This window comes from Zootoca vivipara, chromosome 2 (assembly GCF_963506605.1).
Source record: "Zootoca vivipara chromosome 2, rZooViv1.1, whole genome shotgun sequence".
In the NCBI taxonomy this organism is placed as follows: Eukaryota; Metazoa; Chordata; class Lepidosauria; order Squamata; family Lacertidae; genus Zootoca; species Zootoca vivipara.
The window spans coordinates 7,925,121-7,949,017 of NC_083277.1; the positions used below are offsets into that span (position 1 = coordinate 7,925,121).

At 45.3% G+C, this 23,897-nt stretch overlaps 2 protein-coding genes across 2 annotated transcripts in view; both read right to left on the bottom strand.

Moving 5' to 3' along the window:
* LOC118081238 (zinc finger protein 420-like) overlaps positions 1 to 22,256 on the bottom strand; it is a 30,285-nt gene extending 8,029 nt beyond the window's left edge. The window contains exons 1-11 of the mRNA XM_035107609.2: positions 22,153 to 22,256; positions 15,869 to 16,213; positions 13,808 to 13,939; positions 13,244 to 13,370; positions 12,840 to 12,920; positions 12,279 to 12,361; positions 10,065 to 10,191; positions 9,297 to 9,377; positions 7,668 to 7,748; positions 6,474 to 6,551; positions 4,994 to 6,017 (exon numbers count right to left, since the gene is read on the bottom strand). Of these exons, the coding sequence (XP_034963500.2) occupies positions 4,994 to 6,017; positions 6,474 to 6,551; positions 7,668 to 7,748; positions 9,297 to 9,377; positions 10,065 to 10,191; positions 12,279 to 12,361; positions 12,840 to 12,920; positions 13,244 to 13,370; positions 13,808 to 13,843 (1,718 nt within the window). The 5' untranslated portion in view covers positions 13,844 to 13,939; positions 15,869 to 16,213; positions 22,153 to 22,256. The remainder of the gene's footprint in view (positions 1 to 4,993; positions 6,018 to 6,473; positions 6,552 to 7,667; positions 7,749 to 9,296; positions 9,378 to 10,064; positions 10,192 to 12,278; positions 12,362 to 12,839; positions 12,921 to 13,243; positions 13,371 to 13,807; positions 13,940 to 15,868; positions 16,214 to 22,152) is intronic.
* The window catches only part of LOC132591588 (zinc finger protein 91-like), a 34,709-nt gene continuing 29,436 nt past the window's right edge, over positions 18,625 to 23,897 (bottom strand). The window contains exon 3 of the mRNA XM_060270830.1: positions 18,625 to 22,152. Coding sequence (XP_060126813.1) covers positions 21,383 to 22,152 — 770 coding nt within the window. The 3' untranslated portion in view covers positions 18,625 to 21,382. The remainder of the gene's footprint in view (positions 22,153 to 23,897) is intronic.

Consider the following 23,897-nt stretch of genomic DNA (forward strand, 5'->3'; position numbering starts at 1 on the left):
ATTGGTTTGTGTGCATTATTATTATCTGCTCTTGTTCTTTTTAGGTATTTTGTTATTTTTATGTTGTGAACCGCTCTGAGAGCAGATGAAGTGTGGTATATTATTATTATTATTATTATTATTATTATTATTATTATTATTATTATTATTATTATTATTATTATTATTCTATATCTGGAGGTTTTCAGGGTGGTTCACAAAAAAGATCACAATATATTAAATCAAAATAAAAACAATAACTCCAGAAGAGCAACATTTTAAAAGGGCATAGGATGTCAGTCAGGTCAACCAAATATACAAATTTAATTAATTAATTAATTAATTAAAGCATCCATGACAGATGGCCAGATGGATTAAGGAAAAGAAAGAAAGAAAGAAAGAAAGAAAGAAAGAAAGAAAGAAAGAAAGAAAGAAAGAAAGAAAGAAAGAAAGAAAGAAGGCTTTAATTAACAGAGTCGTTTGTTCGTTTCGGTTGTATGCCACAGAAAACAGTGAATTCCGTATAGGGAAAAATTAGCAAAGTATATTATACTGCCGTACAATGAACAATATATTTAAACGTAAGGTTCACAGTCCTGCTGCTGCCGTTATCCTGCTTTTTAAAGAGATGTGATCTGATCATCTGGGTTGGTTGGCGCGTGGTCGCAGGAACAGCTGCCTCGTCCTGCAATGCAGGGGGTTGGACTAGATGACCACCACCACCCGGACCCTTCCAACTCTACAATTCTGTGATTTCTATGACTCCTGAAATACTGTTCCTGGGGGCGGGGGGGAGGTAATTTGCGTCCTTGGCATCTGTTACCCTAAACCAAAATTTCTTTTGCGCCTCCTGATCCAGCCGGGCTCATCTTCTCACCGGCTGCCGGCTTGTTGGGGGTTAAACCGAGAGATGCGCGGCGTCCTAGAGAGGCAGCGAAAGTAGGGAGAGGCGGCCGCTTCCTGCCCTGGCAAAGGGACGCCAGGGGAGGGCAAGGAGGAGCCACAAGACGGAGCGCGAGATGCAAAGCAAGCGGGTTGTGTGTGTCTGCTACTTGCGTGTTTTCAAGTTGTCTGGAAGGAGAAGCCCCGCTTCAGGGACACAGGAAGCTGCCTTATACAGATTAGATATTGGCCCACCTACTATTGCAGGCACTGACTGGCAGCAGCTTTTCAGGCAGGAGCGGTTGACCAGCCCTAGCTGGAGGTGCCAGGGCATAGTACGTGTCACTTCAGGAGGGGAAATTTAGGGGGGGGGGGTTGGGGGGTCAGCAATGGGACTAAAAATACGTTGCACCCCCAAAGGGTGCACCTTCATCATCTCCAATGACAGCCACAAAAAATGGGTGTGAGGAATTCAAACCTTTTATTTTGTAGCAGAATAAGATTGTTTTCCATAAACACGATTTTAACAGTGAGTCTGTGACTGACTGTGGAGGCCAATTCTGGATCCACACGTCCTTCCACAGTGGGGACATAGGTTTCCGGGCAGGAGTTGATCACAGTGAAGGTTTGCCAAGTGTGCCTTCCTCTTAGCGCGTTTTTCCCTTTTGTCCCGAGTTCGAGTGACTTCAGAGCCCATGACACCTTTGGTAAAGGCTGTTCTCCAATTGGAGCACTTTCAGGCCAGTGTTTACCAGTTGTGTTTATACTACATTTTTTAAGATTTGCCTTGAGAGAGTCTTTAAACCTCTTTTGTGGACCACCAGCATTACGTTTTGCATTTTTAAGTTCAGAATAGAGGCTACGTTTGATAAAGAAGCACATAAGCTCCTTTTGGAAAACCGAAGACATTGCCTTCTAAAAAACATATAATAGAGGATCTTGAAAAGAGCATCAATGTCTTCCATGCAGGAAAAGTCTAAGGTTGTGGGTGTGTAACCCATCAAAGGACAGTATATAAGCCAGAAGGAAAAGCAGCAACCACCTCTGTTGCTGCAACTGCTCCATAGGGCTCAGACCTCCTATGGACTGCTGTCTAGAGAAGTGTGTGTAACCATAGAAGCTGCTGTAAGTGCTTTTCTTGCTAAATAGTTAACTACCAGATGTGTGCTTCTTCCTTATCTGGGATGGGCTGTGACAAAGCAGAGGTGAGAGAGAGGTGGGAGGCTTATGGAGACAAACAGGTACATCAACAGTCGCCCAAGATGGGAGGAGCTTGCAGACTTCTTACTCTGAGGATTTCTTACTCCTCCTTGCTCCGTTACTTCTCACTCCGTGTATTTGTATGCTTCCTTTCCATGATTAAACCATGCTCAAGGCGGCTTACAGAAACAATCACATAATTCACACCAACAGTTCTAAAAACATAACAAACTTTCAAGTAATCACAAACAATAAATGAAAACATCTCAATGAATATACAATAAAATCGGAACAATCCTGCATGATAAGGTTTAGCAACAAAAATCACAAGAACCTAATACCAAATGACAGCCAACTTAAAGCCTCTCAAATACTAAATCTAGAAATAATTGGGGGAGGGGGAACCTAGCTAATACCATGTTAACTTTGAAACCAGTTCAACACATCCTAAGACCTCGACATGCTCAGTTGGTGGAGCATGAGACTCTTAATCTCAGGGTCATGGGTTTGAGCCCCATATTGGGCAAAAGATTCCTGCACTGCAGGGGGTTGGACTAGATGACCCCCAGGGTCTCTTCCAACTGTATGATTTTATGAAACTCCTGGGAGAATGGAGAGGTTTCAAAGGGGTGCCGGAATAAAAGTTAGAGGCTAATAGGTGGGCTGGCCCTGCCTAGGAGAGACGAGCATAGACTGGATGTTCCCCACTCCTGATGTAGAAGCTTGACAGCCATCTGTCAGGAATGTGTTTCCTGCTTGGCAGGGTGTTGGATTGGATGGCCCTTGTGGTCTCTTCCAACTCTATGATTCTATGTAATGTAAAGTGTTCATACACGGCTCCCACATGCCATACATTCACATGTTTTTCCCATGTTGGAGAGAGATTGAAAAAAAATTCTTTTCTTTTAGCAGAGTTAGTACATTGGTATCAAGCACATTAAAACTTGGTTAGATTTTACATCTGTCCTCATCCACCTTCAAACAATTGGTCCCCATGAAAATACTTAGGCTAGAATAAATCTCAGACACATAGCTTTGGAAAAGTGAAGATTTTATTTACAGAGGTTCAGAAGCTGCAATAAACAAGTCTCCATCCATTGGAAGTAAAAGGAAGGAAGAAAAGGTTCCAAGCAATTTAAAAGGAAAATAAATAAGTTATATTACAAAAAGAAGAGCGAAAGAGAGAGGGAGCGAAAGAGAGAGGGAGCGAAAGAGAGAGGGAGGAAAGGAGCGAAAGAGAGAGGGAGGAAGAAGCAAAGGCTGCTTGGAGTCTCTCCCGTGTTAACAAGCTCATTTCTGGCTCTGGTTAACACTTTCATGCACACAGGTGTAAGTCAGTAACTGTATATTGCCAAAATAAATTTAAAAATTGTCCAGTAGCACCTTAGAGACAAACTAAGTAGTTCTGGGTCTAAGCTTTCGTGTGCATGCACGCTTCTTCAGATATCAAGTATATTGCCAGTTTCTCTTCTCTGACAAGCAGGTGTGTACATGCAAAGAACATACAAACATAGCATGTAGGTCCCTCCCCCTCAAGAGTCCCATCTTGACCCAAAGCTCCTCACATGTAAAGATTTGCTCAGTATGTCAGCTGTCATATGGAGCAATAAACTGGTTCCACAGTTCCATTCTGGACATGTTCACAAATGTAGCGATATCTCACCCCAATGTGTTTTGCACATGCCAGGAATTTCTTGGTCCTTGACAGCTTTGTACTGCTGACCTGCATCACCTGGGTAGGTTCACATTTACTCGGTCCAAGGTCTGCAATCTCAGAGCCACAGGTTTGAGCCACACATTGAGCAAAAGATTCTGGCTTTGCAGGGGGTTGGGCTAGATGACCCTCAGGATCCCTTCCAACTCTACAATTTTATGGTTCTATGAAAGAGCTTACTACTCTAGACAAGTTCCTTAAAGAGGCAGCAGCAGCAGCTGTCTGGAGGACACCCAAGGAGAAGAGAGGAGACTGATGGAACACTCCGCAAGGGAGGGTGTTTGAAAAAGGGTGAGAGTCTGCCAGCTTTGCAGGCAAGGAGTGAACTAACTGGGCTCCTGAGCCCCATAGGGGGGGCCGTAGAAAGGAGGTCAAGGGAGCCGTGGACCCAAAAAGGTTGAAAACCTCCAACCTAGGTGTTGCTTGAGCCCCATAACCTGATGCTGCAGAGAGAGGTTTGAACAAAAATATTTACTTTCTCATACAGAGTTAGCACAATTGCCGATTGGTACCAAGCACATATGGAAGTGAGAGCTGGACCATAAAGAAGGCTGATCGCCGAAGAATTGATGCTTTTGAATTATGGTGCTGGAGGAGACTCTTGAGAGTCCCATGAACTGCAAGAAGATCAAACCTATCCATTCTGAAGGAAATCAGCCCTGAGTGCTCACTGGAAGGACAGATCGTGAAGCTGAGGCTCCAATACTTTGGCCGCCTCATGAGAAGACTCGACTCCCTGGAAAAGACCCTGATGGAGGGTACAAGGAGAAGGGGACGACAGAGGATGAGATGGTTGGACAGTGTTCTCAAAGCTACAAACACGAGTTTGACCAACAGCTGGGCTAGTTTCAGAAGTTACAGCAAAGAAGTCTCCATCCATTGGCGGTAAAGGCAATGAAGAAAAGGTTCCAAACTGTTTAAAAGGAAAAGAAATTAGTTTCGTTACAAAAAGGAACCACACAGTCTTTGTGTTAGCAACGATGGGGACTGTAGAAAACTCTTGTAGAAAGATTCATTCATGTTGTTTGCTTGAGCTGGGAGCCATGCCAGGTAATGGTGTCTTTCAGGAAGTCGGAGAGAAAGAAGGAGAGGAGAAAAGAACGGCTGCTGGGAGTGGTTAACTAGAGCTCATTTCTGGCTCAGGTTAATGCTTTCATGCTTACAAGGGTGAGTCAGTAACTGTATACTAGAAGGCATTTTGACATTCCATAAATTTACATGGTTTCTCCCATGTGGATTATTTGATGTTCGGAAAGGTTCCACCCAGCACACTGCTTCTCCCTTGTGTGGATTCTTTGATGTAAATTAAGGCTACCGCTCCCTCGAAAGACCTTTCCACAGTCTGTGCAGATATATCTTTCCTCCGCTTTGTGGATTCTTTGATGTTTGGCAAGGGTTCCGCCATCCCGGAAGCTCTTTCCGCAGTTCAAGCATTTATATGGTTTCTCCCCTGTATGGATTCGTTTATGTATACAAAGGGTCCAGCTAGCCCGGAAGCTCTTTCCGCACTCCATGCATTTATATGGTTTCTCCCCTGTGTGGATTCTTTGATGTTTGGCAAGGGTTCCTCTCATATCAAAGCTCTTCCCACACTCCAGACATTTATACTGCTTCTCTCCTGTGTGGGTTCTCTGATGTTCAGTAAAGGTTATGCTATCATGGAGGCCCTCTCCACAGTCCATCTGTCCGGAGTTACAGTATTTCTCCCCTTTATGGATTATCTGATGGGAAATAAGATGTCCAAGTTGACTGAAACTCTTTCCACACTCCATGCATTTAAATGGCTTCTCCCCTGTATGGGTTCTTTGATGGGCAATAAGACTTCCTCTTTGGCTGAAGCTCTTTCCGCACTCCATGCACTTATATGGTTTCTCTCCTGTGTGGGTTCTTCCATGTGCAGTAAGGGAACTGCTTGTACTGAAGCTCTTCCCACACTCTGTGCATTTGAACGGTTTCTCTCCTGTGTGACTTCTGCTATGTGTATTTAACTGTGATCTATATTGGAATATTTTACCACACACTGGACATGTAATATTCTTATTATCTTTACAGTCTTCTGGAGGGATCAGGAGTTCATGGACCTCAGCTCCCTGGGAAGCCGATTGCTTCTTCTGCCTAGGCTTTGATTGGTTTGCCTTGTGTCTTTCTCTTTGATTTCCAAATATTTCTTTTCTCGTATCATGTGTGGTTGTTTCTGACGCTATATGTGCCGCCTGATAATTCTTATGGTCCTGTCCATCACCTGCATGAGGGAACAGACAGAAAATGAAGATCCTGTAAAAAACGCAAATCACTCTAAGTTTCTCCCTCACTCCATCTGCTCTAACCATTGAACCACCCCATCCGTTCCCAACCACTTTCACTATCACCAAACCAACTCCATCCATTGCCAAAAACAAATCTCTCCCTCTCAATCATCAAACCACTCCAACAATCAAACCATTCCACTAGTTGCTTCTGCCATCACCAAAACAGCCCATCCATCACCATGACAGCCAATTCCCTCCATCACCAACCCCAATTCCAAAGCAAAGTAACTATATATGATCCATCCATCACCAAACCAGCTCCATCCACTCTACACAGAATGTAGTACAACACGAGGAGAAGCTGAAACTACTCATGGGAGTTCCAATTTAGCAACATCTGAGAGACCACAGGGTTTCCCATCATCCATCTTCTATATCCAAGGACTTACCTGCCCTTTTCTTCTGGACCAACAACTCTTCTTTTTCTTCAAACCAGGTGAGGTCCAATTGGGATACCAGAGGCCCTTCTTAATAGGATAAGAAGAAAGCAAAAACTGTTATTGATGCCACCTGTGACTACAAAAGGTTGAAAAAAATCTGAACCATGTATTCTCTTTTCAGCCCTCCATCCCATGTTAGCTTCGGTGAATCGGATCCCTCCCCCGGTGGCATTGCTCCCAGTAAAGGTTTACCCCCTCTGTCCCCATTAATCTACATCACTTCTACATCCGGTAATCTGAGCTTGTTGTCGTTGCAACTTTCTGTTCCATCACTTTCCAAGTCTGTCTAGTCTTAGGGGAAGGGGGTGTCATCGTCAGGAATGATGTCCAAGGACTGAATCTGCCAGCTGTCTCTCTCCTGGTGTTTCCTCCTTTTGCTGTTCCTCACCCCGTATTTCCCAGCGTTCCCCCTTTAGACTATGCCCCTTTGCAAACTAAATCAATACTGTCCTCCTGCCCTTGGGAAGGTTCAGGAAAACCCGGGGGGGGGGCGGCTCCCACCATTCCTCCTCAGTCTAGTCCCTGACACCATCCCAACCACCCAGATATTTGAAAGAAGACAAGCATAGAAGAGAGCAATGCACAGACCTTAAAACAGGCATAGGCAAATTCGGCCCTCCAGATGTTTTGAGACTACAACTCCCATCATCCCTAGCTAACAGGACCAGTGGTCAGGGGTGATGGGAATTGTAGTCTCAAAACATCTGGAGGGCCGAGTTTGGGGATGCCTGCCTTAAAGCATCCGTCTGGGGTCACCAAAGCGATTCGACTGTCATCCATTACTCCACCAGTTACTCCCACCATCACCAAAGCACTCTACCCACCAACAAACTCCCTTAATTGTCAAACTCCACCCATGACCAGCCACTCCATCCACTCTGCTTAGAATGTAATACAAAAATGCCAGGAGATGATGAAACCACTCATGTGAGTTGCATTGCTGCAACAACTAGAAGAACATAGAGCAGGCATCCCCAAACTGCTGCCCTCCAGATGTTTTGGCCTACAACTCCCATGATCCCTAGCTAACAGGACCAGTGGTTGGGGAAGATTGGAATTGTAGTCTAAACATCTGGAGGGCCGAAGTTTGGGGGTGCCTGACATAGAGTTTCCCCCATCCCTGCTCTGTATCCAAGGACTTACCTGCCACTTCCTTCTGGACCAGCAGTTCTTCCTTTTCTTCAGACCAGGAGATGAGGTCTGATTGGAGCATCAGAGGCCCTTCTTGATGGGATTAAAAAAGAAGCAAAAATTGTTATTGAGTGCAGAAGTTTATAGAAAACCCAAACCATGCCGTCTCTTTTCCATACCTCCGTTCCAACCCAAAGAACCAGATATTTGAAACGGGACAGGAATGGGAGAGGGAGTGCACTAGATGGACCTAGAAACATCAGTCTGGTGTCACTGTCAGGAACCAGACTGAAGGCTATTGCTCTGAGGAAGAATGGTGGGAGCCCCCCTCTCCCTCTGCTCAAGGGCCTAATCCTGAAGCTCCTCTGGAGCAGGAGGATAGTATCGACCTAGAGCAGGCATAGGCAACCTTGGCACTCCAGATGTTTTGGAACTACAACTTCCTTGATCCCTGACCACTGGCCCTGTTAGCTAAGGATCATGGGAGTTGTAGTTCCAAAACATCTGGAGAGCCAAGGTTGCCTATGCCTGACCTAGAGCAATGGTTCATGGAAGGGCACAATTCGGAAACTGACAGTTGGGCTGAGCTGGGAGAAGAGCAACCAAGGGGAGAGTAACAGGAAGAGAGAGAGAGCTGGTTGAATCTCCCTCACTAGAAAGTGTGCATGCCATGAGCCCTAGAGCAAGGTGTCTGGATAGGGTTGCCCTCTCAGAAGGCTCAGTGGTGGAGGGATCACGTGGTGAGGAGACAGGAAGACGGAAGTAACTAGAGGGAAGTGGGAGGAACTCAACTGGGAGCACCTGCACAATGAGAATGGACGCCGAATATTTGTGCTGTGTTCAATAAACCTCTCTGTGGCTGCAAAAGACTGCTTTCGCTTCGTGCTGTTATCTACAGAGAAGGGGAAGGTAAGCCTTGCCTTGGCAGCCTGACAGTCACCAAAGCAACTCCGTCTCCATCCATCACTGCACCAGCCACTCCCACAATCACCAAACCACTCCATCTACCACCAAAGCAACCATCTCCATCCGTCACTGACTCCAACCACATCACCAAAGCAACTGTGGTTATTGTGACGAGTATAGGGCTCCGTTGAGTTGTTTATGACTCAATTAGGAGCCACTAATTATCTGCCCGGCGCGCTTTCTCTAGCGCTTCTGCTCCATAGACCCGGGCTGGCAGTAAAACACACACAGCAGAGTTCTTCTTCTTCTCACACAGCGAAAGCTTGTATAGCCGTTGGATAAAAAGCCTCTTAAGAACACACAGAGTCCAAGGTGTTCTAATAACTATCCAACGGCTATACAAGCTTTCGCTGTGTGAAATAGTGCACCTTCGGAACTTTGCCATACAACAGTTATAGCAACATCCACCCATCTCCAAACCAACTCCATTTATCACCAATCGCTCCATCTGCACTGTCATGGGTTCTTCAGTCAAGATTGCTGCATTGCAGTTGGCTGGGCTAAGATGACCCTCTGGGTCCCTTCCAACTTGACAATTCTTTGATTCTACGTGGAATGCACTACAAAAACACCAGGAGGCGACGAAACCACACATGGGGATTCTAATTCAGCAACTTCTGAAAGGTCACAGGTCCGTCCCCCCCAATCCACCTTCTTCTATACCCAAGGACCCACCTGCCTCTTTTTTCTGGACCAACCACTCTTCCTTTTCTTCAAGCCAGGAGATGAGGTCCGACTGGGGCATCAGCGGCCCTTCTTCATGGAATAAAAAGAAAGAAAGCAAAAGGCGTTATTGATGGCACCCAGGACTGCAAAGGTTTACTGAAAGTTTCTAGCTAACAAGTAAGTTTCTATTCCGCCTAGAAACAAGCAGAGGTTCCTGATGTTTGGGTTATTCCTTCAGAGAAGCTGAAACAGCTGGTTTCACTTTCTGTCTCTCTTTCCTTCTGGTGTGGTGATCTGTATATAGTATGCTTAGTGTTAAGGTTTTAGTCTTATTGTAACTTGTTTCAACTTGGAATCGTTTAAATTGTATTGTTTCTGGATGTAATATGATGTATGGTGTTTTAAAATGGGCCAATGGCCGTAATAAATTTACTACTAGTCTTATTGTAAGATAAAGTTAAGTCTGCTGCAACTGGATTTCTTATGGACTATGCCAATCCTGACAGATATGGATTTGTGACCGTTATGCTCATTTGCCTTCAGTAGTAAACTCAGCTGGATGAGGCTAATTGCCTCTGGTCTATTTTTCCGGGGAAGCCTGCAGTGTGTTTATGTTTTTACTCTGCTGACTAGAGTCTGCTCCGAATCAATACGAGCAGAATCAATGACCAAATGTCTGGGCACGGGAAGGCTTGGCTTAGTCAGAACTGACCATGGACTTCCTATATGGAGAGAGCAATAAGGGATTCAAGAAAGCGAGTGCAGGAGGATCTTTACCCAGAGAGGCCAAGTTCCTGTAATTATCCAACATGACATCTTTGTAGAGTTCTTGTTGGCCTGAATTCAGCAAGGCCCACTCGATCCTGGTGAAGTACACAGCCACCTCCTCAAAGGACACCAGACTCTGAAAAAAGGAGGAAATATCTATAATTCTGATGGTGCCTTTCCAAAAAAAGGAAAAAAAGAAAGAGAGAAATATCCAAGGAAGGGAAGTAAAAGAATACCATTACTTTATTGTACAAACATTTCCATATTAGCAGAAATTGAAGCAATATGATACAATATAAACCTGGGGGGGGGGTATATACTAAACAGTATAATGAGAATGACTGGAAGGAATATGTTGAAGAGTATCTTTATTATGTATATAACTCTGTCCTATTTTTTGTCTTCTTTAAAAAAATTCATATTATGTCATTTCTTTATTTTGGTTGATTTGGGGGAAATTCCCCCCCCCTTTATACAGAACGAGTGTACAAATACGCAATTTTTAATCAATAAAGAATTTTTTTAAAAAAAGAATTAAAAAAGAAGAATACCATTATGAGAACCCACCTCCAGAACCACCACACAGTGAGTCTTTATGTACACCAGAGGTGTCAACAAAAGAGGCTTAAAGACTCTCTCAAGGCAAATCTAAAAAAAAGGAGTATAAACACCGACAAATGGGAAACACTGGCCTGCAAGCGCTCCAATTGAAGAACAGCCTTTATCAAAGGTGTCATGGGCTTTGAAGACGCTCGAACTCAGGACGAAAGGGGGAAACGTGCTAAGAGGGCTTGGCAAACCCTCACCGTGATCAACTCCCACCTGGAAGGACGTGTGGATCCAGAATTGGCCTCCACAGTCACTTACAGATTCACTGTTAAGAATGTCAGGCTCTGCAACCTGCCAGACCTTATATTATTGGAATTCTTCCCAGGACACACACCTCTCACAACGGTCCTGATTTGCACCCCACAGGTTTGTGCCCAGCTAGAATGTGTCCTTGATGTCTGACAATGCTTTTTTCCCTTGGCTGGACAGAGGATAAGAGCAGCGTGTGCAAAAAGCATGAGGGTCTGTGGTGACCAGGAGTGGCCGCCGAGACCATATAACATTGGTCCTGAAAGACCTACAATGGCTCCCAGTACGTTTCCGAGCACAATTCAAAGTATTGGTGCTGACCTTGAAAGCCCTAAAGGGCCTCAAGTATACCTGAAGGAGCGTCTCCACCCCCATCGTTCTGCCCGGACACTGAGGTCCAGCGCTGAGGGCCTTCTGACGGTTCCCTCACTGCGAGAAGCCAAGTTACAGGGAACCAGGCAGAGGGCCTTCTCAGTAGTGGCTCCCGCCCTGTGGGGCACCCTCCCATCAGATGTCAAAGAAATGAACAACTATCTGACTTTTAGAAGACATCTGAAGGCAGCCCTGTTTAGGGAATTCTTAATGTTCGATATTTTATTGTGCTCTTAAAAGAAGAAGAAGAAGAAGAAGAAGAAGAAGAAGAAGAAGAAGAAGAAGAAGAAGAAGAAGAAGAAGAAGAAGAAGAAGAAGAAGAAGAAGAAGAAGAAGAAGAGGAGGAGGAGGAGGAGGAGGAGGAGTTTGGATTTGATATCCTGCTTTATCACTACCCGAAGGAGTCTCAAAGCAGCTAATATTCTCCTTTCCCTTCCTCAACCACAACAAACGCTTTGTGAGGTGAGTGAGGCTGAAAGACTTCAAAGAAGTGTGACTAGCCCAAGGTCACCCAGCAGCTGCATGTGGAGGAGTGGAGACACGAACCCGGTTCCCCGATTACGAGTCTACCGCTCTTAACAACTACACCACACTGGCTCTCTAATATTTTGTTGGGAGCTGCCCAGAGTGGCTGGGGATACCCAGTCAGATGGGTAGGGTATAAATAATATATTATTATTATTATTATTATTATTATTATTATTATTATTATTATTAAAACCATGCCTTCAAACAGACAAAGCACCACTCATAGTCGGCGTCAGTCAGCTCCTCAGCTTCACTAGGGGAATCCCAATAAGAGGGGAGGGCTCACTGTCTGTGCCAACCAGCTATTTGGAACCTGTGGGCAGAGGCTCCATGCCCCTGCTTTTTGGAGTTACGTTTCTACTCTATTTCTACCAGGCTGAGAGAATTTTATACGCTGCCTCAGAAAACACCAACTGATTAAACAAACGGAAAAAGCCACAGGAGGAGACCTCCAGACCCAATTACCTGAGCTGAGGGGAGGGCCATTCCTTCCACTTCATCCCAAAGAAGAGGGGACCTGCGGCACGTCGCTGGTGCTTTTCGACTACCTGCAAAAGTGGCATGGAAAAGGTAGCAGGAGAAAACATTTTGTTTTTCCCCTTCCAAATGTGTTTGCTCAACTCCTTTTTCAAGCTGGTTCTTGAACTGATTGGAAGCAGCTTGCCCATTTTTCAAGCTGCCGAGGAAGGAATGTTTTACTCTGAAGCACATCTGAGTTCTTCGTTAAGTCGTTTTGGGTCCTTTTTATGAGTAAAGCAGATAATAAATATAAATAGTTATGACTGAGCAACCACAGAGCAGCTCAGTGCTTGGGACGAACTAGATTGTTGTATGTTGGATATGCGATTGTAAAACTGTAATTTGAAAATAATTACTTAATTAATTAATGGGAAACCAAAAAACCTCACAACAGGGAAGTGTTGCTGTTGTGCTCACAGCTCGTGGACTGCCCACAGGGATCTGCTTAGCCACCTCGAGAACAGGAAGCTGGGCTCGATGCACTTCCTGTGTCCTTTAGGCACCCACCTGCTTCTTTCTCCTGGACAAACTCCTCTTCCTCTTCTTCCAACCAGGAGATGAGGCGAGGTTGAGGAAACAGAGGCCCTTCTTTGAGGGAAAAGCAGAAGATACATCATTGTTAGGGGTATGTTTTCCGTGGCTCTCTATTTAGAACCTGCCAATAAAAACATTCTTGTTTATGTCACTTTTTCCAGGCAAATAAGACAGTTGTCGTGTGTTTCAATCTGGTTTTTAGGGCAGTGTTGGTTTTAATCATTTTTGGAATGGTTTAAATAGTTGTTGTTTTTTTAGCTATTTTCCTGCTTTATTCTTTCTGTAAACTGCTTTGAGGTTCTTTTTCTTTAACATTTCATGTGGTCAATGGATTTTGGGAAAGAAACATACACATCTCTCAACCAAAGGATGCTTACCCAGAGAAGCCAGTTCCTCATAATTCTCCAGCAGGACTTCCCTGTAGAGAGCCCTCTGAGCTGGACCCAGGAGTGCCCACTCTTCCTGGGTGAAATATACTGCCACCTCCTCAAAAGACACCAGAACCTGGAAGAAAATGGAAGGCAGTTCCTATCACACACACAAAATTGTGCGATGTAACATAAGCAGTCAAGTACAACACTGTGTGATTTTTTTAATGCAAGGTAAAGCAGCGACTGCCACTGAAGCTCTTTCCACATTCGAAACATTTGTAAGGTTTCTCCCCTGCATGAATTCAGTAAGGGCACCGTTGCAACGGAAGCTCTTTCCACACTCCCAGCATTTATAAGGTTCGCCCCCTCTATGAGTTTGTTGGTGTCTAGTAAGCAGGCTGCTGCGAGTGAAGCTCTTTGCACATTCAAAGCATTTATAAGGTTTGTCCCCTGTGTGCACTCTTTGATGTGAAGTAAGAGTTGAGCGATAACCAAATCTACTTGCACACACTGTACATTCATACTTTTTCTTCTCTCTGTGAATTTGATTTTCACCACCCAGAGACGTACCTGATTTATGTATCCCCTCTTGCCTGCTGCCTCCATCTTGAACCCTCAGCTTCCTTTGCTCCGCCTTCTCTTTGGATCCTTTTGGTGACACTTCTGATTGTTCCCCTTCTGCCAGCATCCCTTCAACATCTTCTGATGGAATAAAAAGGCAAACTGATAAAATGCTAAAGGAGCATCTTCACCCCATCATTCAGCCTGGACCCTGAAGTCCAGCTCTGAGGGTCTTCTGGCAGTTCTCTCACTGCACAAAGTGAAGTTACAGAAAACCAAGCAGAGGGCCTTCTCGGTAGTGGCACCTGCCCTGTGGAACGCCCTCCCATCAGATGTCAAGGAAATAAATGAGGCCTCAGTCATACTGGACTTTAATGTGGACCTGGATTTGTTTGTTTCTCTATTTTTTTTTAACCACTTTTGCCTAGAATGCTCTTGCAGAAACTGCTGTACTTAACAGAAACATTTTTTTTTTTGCCCTTGCAAGTGTAGCAGTTAGCAAAAGCAAAGTGCAGGAAAGAGAGGAAATCAAACAGCAGCCCTTGATGCAAGCGACTCCAAAATTTTGGTTTGGAGTGACAAACATTCATATACAGAACGTTAAGCTTTTCTTTTGATTTGTTCTAGAGTGCCTTTGATTTTTGTATCATACTGTAGATTGCTTTGAGTTTAGTGACTAAATGTAAATAGTAATAATAATAATACCGTAATAAACACCTGTCACTTTGGGATTAAGCATTGTATAAATCTCCTAAAGGCAGAAAATTGCAAACAGTACAAAGGAGGCCTTTTGTTTTTGGTCCCCCATGCGTAGTTGGAAGTGCATATAAATGCTCCCCACCCCTGTTCCCCCTGTCAGCGATTGCACATCAATTGAATGCACCTAAGATGGTCACTGCTTGTCCCATGTCCCACGGACCATGTTTTACTCTGAACTATATTATAAGGAGGACCCAGGTGGCGCTGTGGGTTAAACCACTGAGCCTAGGGCTTGCTGATCAGAAGGTCAGCGGTTCGAATCCCTGTGACGGGGTGAGGTCCCGTTGCTTGGTCCCAGCTTCTGCCAACCTAGCAGTTCGAAAGCACATCAAAATGCAAGTAGATACAGTAAATAGGAACCGCTACAGCGGGAAGGTAAACGGTGTTTCCATGTGCTGCTCTGGTTTGCCAGAAGCAGCTTAGTCATGCTGGCCACATGACCTGGAAGCTATACGCCGGCTCCCTTGGCCAATAATGCGAGATGAGCGCGCAACCCCAGAGTCGGTCATGACTGGACCTAATGGTCAGGGGTCCCTTTACCTTTATATTATAAGGAAACATACTAAGAACATTAAGAATAATTGAAACAGACTGTGGGAGAAATGTCAAATTGCCAGCATCAACTGCAGACTTCTGCTATTTATACAATAACAACGCAGAAATGAAGCTCAGAGTAAGCTTAAATGACAGTAAGACTAACGCTTTTGGAACATTGTGAGGAGTGAAGCAAGGCTGCATTCTGGCTTCCACTCATTTCCACTTCTATATTAATCATTTGGTTCCATGTTTAGGCAATGCAAACTCCCCATGTGCAGTAATTAGGAACAGAAATAACTCAATCTTGATGTATGCCGGTGATTTAGTATTCCGCTCACTTTTCTGATCGGGCCTCAAAAATAACTTGGAGGTGTCCAGCACATAGTGTAATCAAGAAAGTCTGCTGATAAATTAACATAAGGCCGAGATTATGATTTTCTAGCCAACAAGAGTATAAATGGTGCTTAGATCAGCAAGCTACAGAACACACTTGCTCATTTAGGTACCTTTATTGAAAGCCTCTCTTGGAACTGTCATGTGGAGGCAGTGAAAGTAAAAGCACATAAAACTACTGTGGCACAGAAAACTGAAAAGGAATTTTGGCATGAAGATGTCTTAAATGTGCAGCTCTGGTTCTTTAAATGGCAAGTGTGCAAGTAATGGGGCTGGATATGTCTTAGCCCCAAATAAGAGTGTTAAGACTGTCAAATCTGCAGTCAAGAGCAAAGGACATTCTGTGGCAGCCCTTCAAGTTCCCTAGGAAGGGAAACTTACCATTTAAGGATGATGCATTCAAGTCTCCCGCTTCCCCACCCAGGAGATGAAGACCTTTCCCCGTCGCCTCTTAGTTGGCCCCAGGAGGGACGTGGCTCCATCCCTTTTGTGAGCTCTTCCTCCCGTCGTGCCCCTCCCTCTTGCCCCCCAATTCCGCCCCTGGATTGGCCGACTCCCCCCAGTTACCCGCCTCCAGGGAGGACAGCCGCCGCCACGCCCAGCATCTCCCCGGGAAGTTGAACAGAAAGCGGAAGCTCCTCCTCTCTCGCCAGTCTTTCCTTCCGCTCTAGGAATCTAAGCTCTGTCGCCTCTGTTAACCGCTTCGGAGCCGCGCGGCAGGAGTCTCTGGAGGAGAGGAAGGAGAGGCGCCCGGCTGGTCTCTAGCTCTGAAGCAGGAGGGGGAAGCCCTGCAGGATCACCCCAGGGTAGCATCCTACCCTCCCGCAGGTGCTCCAAGCAGAATCCGAGTTCAAGAGCAGCTTTATCCTCACCTTTAGAATTATATTTATTTATATCCCGCCTTTCCCCAAGACCTAGAGTCAAGGCGGCTTACAAAGGGATAGCCGTCGAATATAAATTCTAAAAGGCAAGCGGCATTAAGAGGGGAGGAACTGCAAACGTTTCAAAGATCCTGGTTGAAATCAGAATTAGAAAAAAATTAAAAGATGCACTTTTTTGTGAAATCAGCTGAGAAGAGAGGTCCAGCGGCTGTAAAAAGATGTGTTCTTTTATTATTATTATAATAATAATAATAATAATAATAATAATATACTTATACCCCGCCCAATACCTGACAGAATCTCAAGTTTGGATCGGCTGTATTCGTACAGCTGTGTTTCGTACGTTCCCATCGATTTGATTGTTGTAATTGGTATTGATGTTAATGTAGTGTTCTAAGTCGCCTTGAATCGCTTTTGTGAGCAAGGTGACTAATTAATATGAATAATGATGGTGGTGATAATTAGAGATGTAAAATTTCCAGAAATTTTGAAGCCATGGGGGGGATCCCCCCCCCGTTTTTTTCCGGGGGAAATGAAAATTTTGGAAAAATTGGGAGAAAAGGTTCAGTGTGGAGTGCTTTCACAAATTGCATGAAACACAGTGTAAATATTATGCTTTCAATAAAACAGGTAACCACCCCCCTTTCCCTCATAAGCAACCAAAAAAAAGCAAGAAACCATCAACATAAATAATAATCAGATTTGCCCCTTAGCACCAACAGCAAATAAAGTTGATGTTAAGGTTTATTCTATCTCATTTTCTGAACCACTACTATCATTTTCCATTTATTCTTCCTCTTCCTTTTTGTCATTTTTCTAATGGACTTCTAAAAAATGGCTTTGGGGGGAACGGGTGTGTGTGAACCCTGCCCCCCCCATTATTCCAGTTTCCCCCCCAGGCCTTTCCATCTCTACTTGAGGACAGCCAGGGCAAAGCCACATCAATATTTAAGCTCCATAGAAGGTCTACAATTGGGTAGTGCTAAGAAAATCCCCTTCATGGACCACTGCCTTGTCGTGGCGAAGGGGCTTAAATAACTTAGAGAAGTTATGTTTTGACCAAACGTGATCCACCTGGAGAAGGAATTGGCAAGCCACTCCAGTATCCCTGCCAAGAAAACTCTATGGACAAAGACAACAGGCATATAAAAGTTATGACGCTGGAAGATGAGCCCCTCAGGTCGGAAGGCGTCCAACATGCTACTGAGGAAGAGCGGAGGACAAGTACAAGTAGATTCAGAGCTGATGAAGCGGCTGGGCCAAAGCCGAAAGGTCGCTCAGTTGCGGATATGCCTGGAAGCGAAAGGAAAGTCCGATGCTGTAAAGAAAAATATTGCATAGGAACCTGGAATGTAAGAACCATGAACCCTGGTAAGCTGGATGTGGTGAAAAATGAGAAAGTAGGAAAAACCACAAATAGAAATAGAAGGGGAAGAAATGGAGGTAGTGATTTTACTTTCTTGGGCTCGTTGATCACTGCAGATGGTGACAGCAGTCACGAAATTAAAAGACGCCTGCTTCTTGGGAGAAAAGTAATGACAAACCTAGACAGCATCTTAAAAAGCAGAGACATCACCTTGCCTACAAAGGTCCGTATAGTTAAAGCTATGGTTTTCCCAGTAGTGATGTATGGAAGTGAGAGTTGGACCATAAAGAAGGCTGATCGCCGAAGAATTGATGCTTTTGAATTATGGTGCTGGAGGAGACTCTTGAGAGTCCCATGGACTGCAAGAAGATCAAACCTATCCATTCTTCAGGAAATCAGCCCTGAGTGCTCACTGGAAGGACAGATCGTGAAGCTGAGGCTCCAATACTTTGGCCACCTCATGAGAAGAGAAGACTCCCTGGAAAAGACCCTGATGTTGGGAAAGATTGAGGGCACTAGGAGAAGGGGACGACAGAGGATGAGATGGTTGGACAGTGTTCTCGAAGCTACGGACATGAGTTTGACCAAACTGCGGGAGGCAGTGCAAGACAGGAGTGCCTGGCGTGCTATGGTCCATGGGGTCACGAAGAGTCGGACACGACTAAACGACTAAACAACAACAACAAAAGGAAAAACCACTGGGCCAGTAAGATACAATCTAAATCAAATCCCTTATGAATACACAGTGGAAGTGAGGAACAGGTTTAAGGATTTAGATTTGGTGGACAGAATGCCTGAAGAACTATGGATGGAGGCTCGTAACATTATACAGGAGGCAGCAACGAAAACCATCCCAAGGAAAAGGAAATGCAAGAAAGCAAAATGGCTGTCCAACGAGGCCTTACAAATAGCGGAGGAGAGGAGGCAAGCAAAATGCAAGGGAGATAGGGAAAGATACAGGAAACTGAATGCAGATTTCCAAAAAATAGCAAGGAGAGACAAGAGGGTCTTCTTAAATGAGCAATGCAAAGAAATAGAGGAAAACAATAGAATGGGGAAAACCAGAGATCTGTTCAAGAAAATTGGAGATATGAAAGGAACATTTCGTACAAAGATTACCATAATAAAGGACAAAAGTGGTAAGGACCTAACAGAAGCAGAAGACATCAAGAAGAGGTGGCAAGAATACACAGAGGAATTATACCAGAAAGATATGGAGGTCTCGTACACCTCAGGTAGTGTGGTTGCTGACCTTGAGCCAGACATCTTGGAGAGTGAAGTCAAATGGGCCTTAGAAAGCATTGCTAATAACAAGGCCAGTGGAAGTGATGGTATTCCAGCTGAACTATTTAAAATTTTAAAAGATGATGCTGTTAAGGTGCTACACCCAATATGCCAGCAAGCTTGGAAAACTCAGCAATGGCCAGAGGACTTGAGAAGATCAGTCCCATCACCTCCTGGCAAATAGAAGGGGAAGAAATGGAGGCAGTAAGAGAGTAAAATACAGCATCTTTTATTTAAAAAAACCAGTATCAGCCTATATCACACACACGCACACAAAAGTTTTTATTTAGATTTTGGGGCAGCAACAGCAAATCTCATAACTTGGTGTCACAAATTTCTCAAACCAGACAATAAATATGTGACTTTCAGCTGATCATCCGCATCAGGTATATTACATAACAAATCAAGGATAAACTTGGTTCAGAAAAGATGCTGTTCTGAAAGAATTTTTTAGTGTCCCTCTAAATCAGGGGTGTCAAACTCAAATTCATCGGGTGCCGCATCAGCAGTTTGGTCACCCTCAAAGGGCTGGTTGTGTCTGTAGGACTATGTGTCCACTCTTTATTATCATAAATTATTGTCACTGCATTCAATTATTACTTTTTGTAATAATGTAAGCTCATTCCCGCCCCCACGCGGATCACATTCCTGCGTCGTGGCGCGTGTGTGGGAGGGGATGTAAACGAGGGAAATTTGAACAAAAGGTGGGGATCAACGGCTTCCGGGGGGGGGGGGCTCAACTAAACCTTCGGCAGGAAGGAGAAAGCCACTGCTGGGATTAAAAACCTGCAGATGGAAAGAGGGCTTCCCTCTCCCGCCCTGCGCACACCCAAACCCCGCTAGGCAGGATGCCACACGCTGCAACCCACCCCATGCTTTGGAGAGGGGCAGGAACATGCGGTGCAGCACCAACTCCCTGCTTTGCTTTTGCATCCTCCCTCCTCAGCGCCAGAGTCCCTTCCCCTCGCGCTGAGGGAGGGCAGCGGATTTCCTGAGGAGGAAGGCGGCGGCAGCCCCAGCGGACGTGCATCTTCGCCTCAGAGCTGCTCTTCCCCCCACCCGCGCTGTTGTCGTCTTCGCCGCCGCCTCTCCCTACCGGGACTGCAGGCAGAGGAGGCTTGAAAACCTCCCCCCCCAAAAAAAATTCCCCTCCCACCTACTCAAACCGCGAGGCGACTCCATCTGGAGCCCTACATCACGAGGGGCTGAGAGGAGGCGGCGACAGAGCGGGAAGAGCAGGAACCCGTGCCGTCGTTGCCGCCTCCCTCCCGGCCGCCCCCCAGGGAGCAGCTCCACCGGAACTGAGAAGCCAAAGGGCGGCTCGGGGGTGGGGGGCAGAGCAAAAGCCAGGCACCCTCCCGAGTGTCTATGAGGAGAAAACGGGGGAAGAGGGAAGAGAAACCCGGCTCCATCAAGAGAGCGACTGTTGCGCTTCGCCTACTTCCCCCTCAGGCTCACTCCGCGTCCCTTTCGCCCGCTCGCTCGCCCACCTCCCGGATGCAGCCGAGTAGAGAAAGGGAAGCGGCGGGCGGCGGCTCCCCAGTGCCGCCTCACTCGCTCTCGGAGACAACAGCAAAGCCTGCAAAAAAAAAATCCAGCGCTGCTCCGTCCCGGCACCAACTTTGCCGGCAGCGCCTGTAGGGCTTTCCTACCTCCTCGGCGGGCTTCCTCCTCCTCCTCCTGCATCTCACTTCCCCGTCTGGCCGCTGTGCCACCGCCTCCCTCAGCCTCATTCGAAATTGAAATTCCCTGGCCAAGGCAATCAGCGCGGCTCCACCGCCCCGGCCTCCGCCTGCAGCCCCGCCCCCGGTTTTGACCCTCGGCCTATCGCAGGCTCCAGAACTACTGTCAGCGGTTATTGTCGGCGGCGGCTACGCAGGCCACATGACGAGGTCTGGCGGGCCGGATTAGGCCCCTGGGCCTTGTGTTTGACACCCGTGCTCTAAATATTCTGAGCATATAGTCTGAAAACAAGTCATAAATGCTTGACTAAATGAACATATTGGTAAATCAGAGAGAAAATCCTCAAGTTCATGTCTTATTTTAATTAAATACCAATGTGGGGCAGTGTTTGAAATTAGCCAGGCGCCAGACACATTTTGCACCTGGCTACTGGCGACTTATCACTAGACAGCTGTTGCAACTGAAGCTCTTTCCACACTGCAAAAATGTATATGGTTTGTCCCCTGTACAAGTTCTTTCATGCACAGTAAAGAAACCACTGTAATAAGCTCTTTCCACACATCAACTTTCATAGGGTTAGTCCCCTGAATGAGTTATCTGGTGTCGAGAAAGGTGGTTACTGCAGCGGTAGCTCTTTCCACACTCCATGCATTTATATGGTTTCCCCCCTGTGTGAGTTCTTTATAAGGATTCTCCCATGTGAATTCTATGATGCACGTTAAGAGAGTAGCTGCGAGTGAAGCTCTTTCCACACTCCATGCATTTATAAGGTTTCTCTCCTGTATGAGTTATCTGATGTCTAGTAAGGTGGCTTCTGCAGCTGAAGCTATTTCCACACTCCATGCATTTATAAGGTCTGTCCCCTGTGTGAATTCTCTTATGTGCATGAACGGTGCTCTGGGAACTGAAGCTTTTTCCACATTCCAAACATTGATACGGTTTCTCCCCTGTATGAGTTCTTTGATGCACATTACGGGCGGCACTCTGACTGAAGCTCTTTCCACACTCCATGCATTTAAATGGTTTTTCCCCCGTGTGAATTCTTTGATGTTTAGTAAGGCTACTAGGGTCACATAAACTCTTTCCACATTCAGAGCATTTATAAGGAGTCTCCCCTGTGTGAATTATATGATGCAAGTTAAGGGAGTGGCTGAACTTGAAGCTCATTCCACACTCAAAGCACTTATATGGCTTCTTTCCTGTGTGAATTATATGATGCATGTTAAGGGAGTTGCTGCAATTGAAGCTCTTTCCACACTCAAAGCACTTATGTGTCTTCTCCCCTGTGTGAATTCTATGATGCACATTAAGGTAGTAGCTGCTACTGAAACTTTTTCCACACTCCATGCATTTATAAGGTTTCTCCCTTGTATGAGTTATCTGATGTCTAGTAAGGTGGCTTCTACAACTGAAGCTCTTTCCACACTCCATGCATTCATAAGGTTCTTCACCTGAGTGTAGTCTTTGATGTGCAGTAAGAGTTGAGCGTCTACAGAATCTCTTTCCGCACGTAGTACATTCATGTTTTTCCCCCACTCTGTGAATTTGATTTTCATCTACTTGAGAAGCACTGTGTTTATCCCTTGGCTTCACTGTTTCTCTCCCCTCTTGTTTGTTGGCTCCATCTTGAATCTCCAATTTCCTTTCCTTCTCTTGTTCCTCGGCTCTTTCTGGCCAGACTTCTGATGGTTCCTCCTCATCCAGGATCCCCCAAACATCTCCTGATGGAATAAAAATTAAAAAATAAAGGTTGATGCAGCTGTTTCTTTTTCAAAACTTAAGGGCTGGCACTATGTCAAAGGCGTTTTATATAAAAAAATATGGTGTTATACCTTGTTTTAATAAAATACCACCATTTAATCAATGGTTATTCATATCAGAAAAGTTCTGCTGAGCAGTCCTTAAGATTAACCAAGTCCGAGCCATAAATAACACAAATTACACCAGCAGACGATCAACATCAACAGAGCCAGCCTGCCTGCCTGCCTATGGGCCTGTGTGAGGCAGCTGCCTCAGGTGTCACTCCCAAAGGGGTGTCACTGCTCAGCTTTGCTGCTGGTCTCCCCGGCCTCCAGGGGCAAAGCTGGCAGCAAAGCTCTGTGGGTCCCCTCCCCTCCCGCCAGGTCCAGAAAAGAATCTTCCCCAAGAGGGCAGACATTCCACGACTCAGCTTTGTCAGGATAATACAGTATCTTAACTCAGAGCAGCTTGAAATGTCTAGATCTGCAGAGCTTGTTGAAAAACCAAAAGGAATAATAACAATAATAGCATTTATTTTATTTATATCCTGCCCATCTGGCTGGGTTTCCCAAGCCACTCTGGGTGGTTTATAGCATATATAAAAATTCAACCAAGCATCAAACATTAAGAAACAGAATACAATATCCTATACAGTGGTCCCTCGACTTATGAACTACTCGACATCCGTATTTTTCGACTTACGAATGGAAAAAGTGGTCGCACGCTTACGAATTTTTCAAAATCCGAATGAAAACGGTTGGCGGTTTTAGATGCGGTTTCCTCAATTTACTAATTTTTAGATGCGGTTTCCTCGACTTACAAAATTTTCCGATTCCCCCTCCCCCCCGAAAACTGCTTCTCCCATGGCACTTTTCGACTTACGAATTTTTCGACCTACAACTGTGCATTCGGAACGGATTAAATTCGTAAGTCGAGGGACCACTGTACATGCAACAAACAAACCAATACATCAATAGAAACCAATAACAATAACAAGTTACCAATAACAAGATACTCAAGTATTCTACAAATTAGGCTCCCCCACATAAAAGATTTTTAGTATGCTTTTTCTACCATTCTCCACGCTAGATTGCCACAATGCATGAAATATCGGGCTGCTTTAGAAGACCGTTCAGAAACGAGAGTGCTGACCAGTACAAGATGCTCTGAGTATATGAAACCTTTTCTGGGTGACTGTCTTCAACTCAAGGTGCTGATTTTGACCTATGCAGCTCAATGACTGCTTCTCATGAATCCACCTGGAGCCTGCATTCATCATCTGAGGTCCTTCTCACAGTGCCCTCTCCAATTGAGGTGCAAAGAGAGGCAATACAAGACTGGGTCTTTTAGTGCTGTCTCCCCACCTAAACAATAGTCTCCCCCAGGGAGGCAACCCAGAAGCCATCACTGGCCTTTAACTTGGGAGAAATACAGGCATTGCGACGTCCTTTAGCAA